We start from the raw sequence: 9,140 nt of genomic DNA, 5'->3' as shown, positions 1-9,140 counted from the left end.
ACAAGTGATTTGCTGTGTTGCTGGGAGTTATTTAACATTATATGATTTGTAGTTCTTACAAAAGGCCTCCTGATGTCATGGCCGTGATGTGTTGAGGATAAACCAATAGCCCTTTTTCACTGCAGACAACTTGTCATCAACTCAAAAGCACAGGTGTTGCTAATAACATCAAACCTGCAATTACTGACTGTTTCAGCATCAACATGTTATCACCGTTAAAGTTGATATGGTGCATGTTAGCATGTTACTTGCTTTCAAATCCAGCAGCTGCAGAGCAACATTATAACTCATCTGAGTCGTGTCTCTGGCCACCTGGTGAATGCAGATTGAATGCATTCATTCTCTTTTTGTCCTGTTTTTGGTCTCTACCCACTCCTGAAGGAAATATCTAAATGTATGACTGTGTTCACCAGCTAGTCGCTAACTGTGTCTGTCTGCTGTTTGGTGCTGAGCAGGTAGTAAAACAGCTGCCTGCTGTGGTCGAAAATGGTTATATGAGAGCAGCTAAGTAATGAAGTGAAACTTGCTGAAAATCTGTAGATTCAGGGGTAATTCTCTACAGGTTTATTACTCCGACCAACACCTTTCATACTGTCATTTCACATTACTATATTAGAAATGTGAATTGTTGCTGCTATTCCCATATTGTCTCTTTTCCATCCCCCAGCTGAATTTATTTAAATCAACTAAGCATCACAGCTTTTGCTAAAATTGAGCTCATTTAGAGAAAAGGACAAGCTTTTCTAATGTGTGCATCTTTTTTTTTTTTTTTAAATATTTGCATTACTTTATATTTGAAAAATTGCAATGACGCATATAGGTCAAGAAAGTGAAACCTCATAGCTGGGGTGTTAACCTTCTCTCCTTCTTCTGATACAGGAGGCCAAGCAGAGTGATTCTGGCCAGCCTGGGACTCAGAGATAACGCCCCTGCCTCCACCCCTCCGTTGTGCCCCTCTTGCCACCAAAGTCACACCCACTTGTGCACAGAAATACCAGTAGCTCATCTTCACAGGCTAAACCTGAACATCCCATGTGAGGAGGGGACATGCTGGATGCAGCTCCTCTGTAGCATGCAGATGATGAGGCTCCAGCTTTTTAAAGGCAGAGCTTTAATAAATGTCAGTGTAGGACTGTGAAAGAGTGAAAAAATGTTTAAAAGGTTGTGATAAAACCATCCGTCACATTGCATCAAAACAAGTTTACATACATTATGCTCTGTTAAATTAAGACAACATCCAAAATAACAACACAATTATTCTATAATGAGTATTTTTTTAATTGAGTGCTGAGGAAAATCACAGCATTAAAGGAAATAAGAGCGAAGTGATTGGATATATATATATATATATATAACTTGTTCAATGACTTACAAAAATACAGTTTACATTCAGCAGATGGACAGGAAAGAATGAATCAATTAAAGATTTGGCAAAAATGCTAATTGTACTTTCATTTTTTACACACTTCTCTTCCACACAGTTTATAAAACAAACACCTAAATACATGTCATTTGCCTGAACAGATCAATCAGGTTTAGTTCATTTTGTCAAAATCTGGAATCTGGATTGATCCTTTTTAAAAGGTCACACATTCTCGTTCATTAACTGGTAGAATTAAACGTATGCCGGTAATGGAATAATGAAGCTGAGAATCACCTCAAGGCATTTGTTTATTAAATCAGTTAAGCCCATTTGACAAAAGCATTTTGGAAGTAACCCTTGGTTGAAAGCTCATCAATCTGCCAAATTGAAAAGTGAAAAAAAAATTGCTGGTTTTGAATTAAATATTCTGGTGGTACTAATTCAAAACAAATAAAGGTTTTTGCATTTGTCTTTCCATTTCTATTTCTAGTCACTCATTCAGTTTTCAGGACTTTCTCTCCTTGTTTGACCAGAGAGTCCATGCCGTCGTTCACTGTTCTCGCCACATTTCTTATAGCATCATCGGTCTTTTCTGACGTGTTGTCATTGCTGAATTTTCGTCTGCCCACCTCAGATACTGCAGATCCAGCAGCTGCCCCGACAGCTCCGCCGATCACCCCCCCCAAAAACACGCCGAGCACCAGACCCAGCAGTGCACCCCCTATGACGACTTTGGGCACTTGTTTAGCAGCGGTCCCAATCTTCTCCCACACTGAGCTCTCAGCCACCATTTTGGCCCCCGCTTTGGCCCCAGAGCCCACCTTCCCCCACACTGGACTCTGTGCCACCTTCTTTGCACCAGCACCAATTCCAGCTCCAACTCGCACAGAGTTGTCAGCCACCAGTTTAGCTCCAGTTTTGGCCCCAGATCCTACTTTTCCCCACACAGGACTCTGCGCCAGATTCTTTGCCCCGGATCCAATCCCAGCTCCGACACGCATGGACCTCTCTGCCATCACTTTGGCCCCTGAACCAACTTTTTCCCACATGGGACTTGCGGCTGCTGCCTTTGCTCCAGATCCCACCCATGCAGAACCATCCACCACTACCTTGGGAACTCTATCTCCTACCAGTTTGGACACATGTCCGGCACCAGCTCCCACCTTCCCCCACACCGAACTATCAGCCACCATCTTCTGGACATTTTGTGCTCCACTGCCGACTGTACCCCACACTGGACTATTTTTTACCTTCTGTGCCCCCTCGCAGACCCACACAGAGCTATCTGCCAACAGCTTTGGTAAATTCTTTGTACTAGACTCCATTTTATCCATAATGGAACGGAGAAGTGAAGGTGACAGGTTGGAAAGCGTAATAGGAGGAAGGCTCTCGATATTCATGTCTTTTACACTCATCTCTGCCTCATCCCTTGTTTTCTCAATCTCGTCCTCTCTCACTTCCTCTTCTGCCTCAGCCACAGGCTGCATGTAGGGATAAAGAACCCGCCTTTCAGAGCCTAGCTGTCTAACGTCTCCTTGTCTGCCTTCCTCTAATGTTTTCCCCTTTCTCTCCCTTGCTATCTCCACCTGCCTCTGCCTCACTCTGTTCTCCGCCTCCTGAAAAGCTGGACAAGAATAACACTGACCTCCGGCCTCTTCCACTGTCTGCTCCACCTTTTGTAGCAGCTCCGCCACATTCCTGCTCTTTCTCCAACCTCCTCTGTTCTCCATCACATGAAACCTGTCCCCGCATTTCTCCACAAGCTTTAACAAATCCGCCCGCTGACCAGCAATGTACGCCTCCACGCTGTCATTTCCAGCCTTCCCGCTCTCCATCAGTCGATCTGCATAAGTAAAGAGGACCAGAGTGTGTCTCTGGACTGCCTCTGGGCCGAAAACGGACTCGAGGGCCCACAGAGCCTGAAGCTCGGTCTTTGCGGGCTGGTCTACGGGGACGCACAGGAGGAAGGCGTGAGGACCGGGACTGGACAGAGCCACACAGGAGGAGATCTGAGCTCGCACCTCATCTGGAGTTTTCTCTGAATTGAACCAGTCTGGAGTATCCACCACCGCCACCTGCAGGTGAGAGAGGAGATGCATGCAGCGATATCACAGGAAACCGGCCAGATAGCATTACTTCATGACACAAAACAAGAAGAGCGTGTCAAACATTGGCTGTTTGGGGGTTTTGGTGGAACTGTGCAAGCAAACAACATCTTAATAACTTACCCGCCTTCCTTCAACCAGAGCTTTCTTCTTCTCACACTCCTGAGTGATCGCTATGAGGCTTTCAGGGCGTGACTCAAACTCCTCCTGCCCCAGTATGATGTTGCCAGCTGTGCTCTTCCCTGACCCAGATCGCCCGAGCAGGACCACACGTAGCTCTGGAGAGGACGACGAGGAGGATGAGGAGGAAGGGGGGAATGCCGGGGTGAAGGAGGGAGAGGAGGTGAAGGTCGGCGAGGAGGGGGAAGAGGAGAAGACGGACGAATGAGAAGCAGAGGTTGGAGAGGCCTCAGGGGATCTCTCTTCAAAGCTGTTGATTCTGTGGTGAACTGGAAACAATTGGGTGCAAATTGAGTTTAATATTGAAGATTTTAAATGTTTTTCAACTTCAAAAATCATAGAAGCAAACTATAAAGTGGCAGCGAAGTCCTGTGACTTACAAGTAGTGGTCACTTTTGGAGATGGTTTAGCATCAGACATTTGTGAGAGTAGAGCTCCATCTACAGAGGGAAAAGAGGGAGGCCTGTTTGTTTTCTGCTCACATTCACTTTTCTTCTTTTTCTTTTTTACACGTCATTGTGACGTAGAAACAACATTGGATACAAAAATGGGATCCAGTGCCAATTTCTATTGGTGTTTACCTGCATTTAGTCTGAAACTGGGCGTCCTCTTCAAGTTCCTGTCATCACGCTGCTCTGAATAGGACTGTCGCTCTGGTGCTGGAGCTGAATGAAGCCCGTTAGACACTTGGCTCACACCAACTCTTCCCTCCATAACATCCCTTTCCTCTCCTCTCCTCCTCTCTGAGGCAGCGCTGCGCTCCTCTCCTCTATCAGCACTTCTCTGTGTCTCTGTGTTTGTGATGTGCGTCGCGGCGGCCGTCTCTCTTCTCTCCTCTTTTTGAGCTCTGTAACTTTCCATGAGTTCTCGCCTTCTTTCTTTCACTAGCTTCTCCAGCTCTCTTTCCTGGGCTGTTTTCATATAGTATACCCCGTTTTTCTTCACCAAATTGTCCACCTGTAGCATAAATAGATACATGGACGAACAATACATTTAGGAAATGTCCCTCATACTCGTGTTTACAATTACAGTGTCACGTTCATAACCAAAGAAGAAATTTCTGAAGAAACTTCTGCAGTGTGAATGCGGGATGTTGAAAAGCTGATGCTAAACTGCACTTGAATGGAGTTTTTGCTAAAAGTAGGAATAGGTGGATAAAAGTTATAAATGCATTAATAAGTATAGGAAGGAATATAGTGGAAATGGGCTGAATGATACAAAACATAGTGTGAGCTGCGTTACTTGACAAATGAAACCAAAATGAAAGTTAAAACTGCGATTGTGTAAACAGTATGAATGATATGAAAAGGTTGAATTAATGAGAGAAAGTCTCAAATGTTGTGAATGATTGATTGTTGATTAGTTAATGACAGTCTGAATAGTGTTTCTAGATGAAAGTATGAGTAGAAAGGAGTTGAAAAACCTTGAAAATGTGGAAATTTTGAACATTACACCCATTCAAAAATATGAAAAGCATTAATGAGTAAAGTAGTGGCTTGCATGTCCTGATTGAGCTGAAAGTTTTGGAATATGAATGATGTTTTTGAGTTGAAAAATATTGAAGGTGTTAAAGGTCAACAACAAACACAAACAAACAAACAAGAATAATAAAAACGATTTGGTAGCAGAAGTACAAATCTGGTTATTCACTAATTCCTGCAGTTAATCTCCACTGTGGAACAAATGACAAACGTCAGGTCAGGGTTTTTTCAGTGTAATAATCCTGATCATTATCACCCAAACTGGTCCTGAGTATGGCTGGGTGTGATTATAGGAGTATGAAACAGGGTGTTGCTGGGAAACAACAGACAAAAGACCACAACAAAACAGAAATTAAATGTCTGAAAAAGTGCTTGACAAAAGTCATGAAATCCACGTCGCTCATTTCAAGTGTTTTTTAAAGTACACATCAAAACAGACGAAACTGGGAGATAACGACCACCATCAGTATGAAAACAGAGGAGCTGTGAATACACACTGCAAAATGTGTGTGAAAACTTCTCACCTTCTCCAGCAGCTCATGGACCTGCTCCCTGTCCTCCTGCTGGCGATTATTGATGACATGGTATCTCCCCCCACAGCGGTCAATTATGTGCCTCAAGCCTGGGTGTTCTCTCTGCAGGTACTCCTGTGGAAAACAATTCAGATTTGCAATAGGTTGTTTCTCTCCTGCGCTTACAAACTGCAAATTATTAGTTCAATCTGGATACCGTGAATGGTGAGGAAACACTGCAAGAATATCTGAAGGAGACGTAGCATACCTTTAAAAATACTTAAACAAGAGGGCTGAGACTGAGAGTGCAACTCTAATACCTCCACTTTTCTTCCCATCAAGTAGTCTCCACAGGTGAGCAGGACCAGGGTGTGATCCAGCGCCTCCTCCCCAAACACCGCCTCCAGCTCTGCAGGCACACGACCCTCCATCTGGGAACACAAGGGAAAGAAAAGGAGAAACATTATTCGGGCTAATATTTGGGCTTCAGTTGCTAAAGTCGCTGCGATAAAAGAAAGACATGGTAAAATTTTCAAAAAAGAAAAATATGAATGAATACTGTATTTATGAGGAAATGCAGAGCTATAAATCAAATATTTTACTTGTGAAAATGTCACTGATGATGGCGTGAGAAACAACGGCAAAACACAAGTGAAAGGCCACATAGGAACCACACCCAACCTCTGTGAACTGGCTAACGGGCACCAGCAGCAAAATAGCGTGAGGGCCTGGTGCCACCAGTGTCACTGCTCGCTCCGTCTCCTTCCTGACGCTGTCCTCCATCTTTCCACCAGTCCAGTACCACCTCGGCGCCTCCACCAGGGTCATTCTCCTGCCATCGGAGACGCCCTGTCGCAGCTGGCAGCTCCTGGAGGCATCAGGAGAGATGGGGGACGGCTGGCCAAGGATAGTGTTTGCTGACGACGTCTTCCCACATCCAATGTTTCCCAAAAGAATGAGTCTGAGCTCTGGGGGCGAGGACTCATAGTAGCTCCCTCTCAAGTATTCACTCATAGCTGGAAAGTGAACAAAATCGAAGGTGTGTCATGAGAATGTGCTCATACGTGCAGGTTTAATCAACGGTTTGCCTCTAGACTGACACGAATGAAACCACATGAAAACAAAACTGGAAAAACTGAGGACGAGACAAGTTGGGGAGGAGTTTAGTTATCTACTCTGACACCTGATAATGTGGTCAGGATGACTTATAATAAACATGACAGCCATGATGTCTGTGTTGTCTTTTTCATCTGTGATGTGTGTGATCACCTCTCTTCTCTGAGTGTTTGTGATCGTTAATCATTAAAACAACAGTCTTCTTATGACGTTTCCTTGGAGCATCACGGTTCTTACCTACATTCACTCCATCTTCTCACCTGCTATGCATGAATTAACAAGAACCAAGATAATTGATAATAGCTGTGCTCTTACATGAAGCTTTCGGTTCATGTTTTCTCCCTTCGTCAGTTCGTCTCAGTGCACCTGAGAACACACCACACCTCGCCAGTCCTGTCCTACGACATTTTCTACCTGGAGTTTTATATTTGGCCTGATATGTAAACATGCACAGAACACATCCATCTACAAATGCACACAGAAATGAGGACTGAACACATGGCACCATGCAACAGAGCACTCTTTGATAAAGACTGCACACATTTAGCAGCAAGGTGAAACTCAAACTTGACATTAAACTAAGCCAAAAAGCAAAGAGTATAACTCGATGACAGACGCCGTCTATTCACAGCTCACATAACTCTGACAACCACTTTCTCAAAACGACACAGCTGGTATAAAAACACTACAGTGCACATTACATTGAGATTAAACAGAAATATGAAACTTTGCCGCTTCAGATAAACTCCCACTTTAATTTTCAGATAACTAGTACTCAGTTTAGTAAACAGGTGTATTATTGAAACAATAAACAAAAACCACAGTTACTCACCTGTTGGAGGTCTTTGACGCTGCGTTCATGTGCTGTCTTCTCTGTGTGCTCTGTTCAATTGGCACTGATTTATGTCTCTCATCCAGACAACTTCAGTACATGTTGACGACTAAAAGCTGCCTCGGCAGGTGAGGTTCAGCTCAGGGAGCTATCCGTCTCGCCACTCCCAATTTTGAACACGCTCATAATGTAGTTTTGTGCCTACAACAGGTTTCTTTGTCTGCAGGCTGCTAAACATTCCACGATGGGGCGGAGGAGGTGTATCCCGCAGCACATGTGAATCATTTGAGTTTTATCTGACACACCCATGAAGTGTCAAAACTCGTGGATGCGCTTCAGGGGTTGCAGTCGTTGAGGCTGATAACTGGTAAAATATGCCTGTAAATATTTTCATATGCTGCTGTTGTCATGCCCAATCAGGAATGAGGGCATGAGACAGACAAGTTTACAACGCCAAGTCAATCAAAGAGGACTGTAGGTCATACAGACAGGCATTCACTTTGCCGTTTCATCCTCCGTAGTGCAATACGCCCTTGAAGACTCAGGCTTCAATAGGGAGGAAGGATCGCACAGCATTCTGAGGCAGTGCTGCAATTTTTGGAGGACAGTGTACTTGCAAAGATGCTCAATAACAACAAGATAACAGAGTAAACTTTATTTTCTCTGAGGGGAAATTTGTCTTGGGCAAAGTCCTGCAGTCTGTTGCTCCACATGAAAAAGAAACATCACAAAAAGATGAAAAAAGTTTGACATGCTGCTCGACAGCTGCGCAAATGGTATGAAATGGTATTCACTTCCTGTCTCCTAAGTGTGCGCCGTGTCCCCCTGATCCCCATTGGCCATTTTTTGCACTAATACATTTCTAATGGACTATTGCTTGTCCCTGTCAAAGCCATACAACTCTAGATACAGTACAAATTCAAAGTTTGTGCCTTATTTTACTGCTCGTTTTCACCTGCTACCTTAATACACTCACTCCAGATGTCCAGATCTCACAAGAATGTGTTGCTGAGACAGAGACAGGTGTCAAACAAAGTTACATTTCTCCTGATTTGTCGGTCTGAAAAATGTCATTTCAGTGTTACACTGTTGGAAGAATATGTGGCTTGTGAAAAATGGGTCCAACATTTACTTGAGCGACTATGGAGGAAAAGAATCAGTCATAATCTTTCTCACGTTCTCTTTTTCCATTGGAATGAACAGACTCAGGACTTGCAAGACTGCATATATCAGCTGTCACAGGTTGACTGACTGGGACTGAGTCTGAATGCCTGTTTGAGTGAGGCTTGACAAGACGAGACGAGATGAGACGAGACGAGAGGAGAGGAGGCGAGGCGAGGCGAGACAAGACAGTAGCATCAGGTGCTACATCTGACCTTCGAGCTCGCTGCTAAGTGCTTTTCAGGCTTGAAATACTCCAAATGGTTGGATGTCCCATAAACCCTGAGCAGAATTTGAAAACATTAACTTAAAGATGGCCGCTCTTAGCTTATTGGATGATGTTGTCAACTTGACAACAATGAGAAATTACAGAGAAATCAAATTCATGCT

The 9,140-nt window shown here is 43.9% G+C and overlaps 1 protein-coding gene across 1 annotated transcript; it reads right to left on the bottom strand.

Annotated features, from left to right (window-relative positions):
• Positions 1-1,259: 1,259 nt before the first annotated feature.
• LOC139337979 (GTPase IMAP family member 8) lies at positions 1,260-7,760 on the bottom strand. Its single transcript, XM_070972844.1, has 8 exons — positions 7,590-7,760; positions 6,323-6,657; positions 5,962-6,072; positions 5,654-5,776; positions 4,230-4,605; positions 4,029-4,088; positions 3,592-3,917; positions 1,260-3,438 (listed from the first exon to the last, which is right to left on the bottom strand). Exons 2-8 carry the CDS (start codon positions 6,653-6,655, stop codon positions 1,858-1,860), a joined length of 2,910 nt encoding a protein of 969 aa, XP_070828945.1. The 5' UTR covers positions 6,656-6,657; positions 7,590-7,760; the 3' UTR covers positions 1,260-1,857.
• Positions 7,761-9,140: the final 1,380 nt, after the last annotated feature.

The sequence above is a fragment of the Chaetodon trifascialis genome, chromosome 2, assembly GCF_039877785.1.
Source record: "Chaetodon trifascialis isolate fChaTrf1 chromosome 2, fChaTrf1.hap1, whole genome shotgun sequence".
In the NCBI taxonomy this organism is placed as follows: domain Eukaryota; kingdom Metazoa; phylum Chordata; class Actinopteri; order Chaetodontiformes; family Chaetodontidae; genus Chaetodon; species Chaetodon trifascialis.
Note: the sequence above shows the minus strand (reverse complement) of the source record. Positions and strands in the feature narration are given on the sequence as shown.

Bases quoted from the DNA above. Each gene is read 5' to 3' on its own strand.
- LOC139337979 (XM_070972844.1), bottom strand. From the start codon at position 6,655: ATGAGTGAATACTTGAGAGGGAGCTACTATGAGTCCTCGCCCCCAGAG. The intron at 4,089-4,229 runs GTAAACACCAAT...TTCCCTCTGTAG, and splicing joins CAGTTTCAGACTAAATGCAG to ATGGAGCTCTACTCTCACAA. The intron at 3,918-4,028 runs GTAAGTCACAGG...AATTGTTTCCAG, and splicing joins TCCAAAAGTGACCACTACTT to TTCACCACAGAATCAACAGC.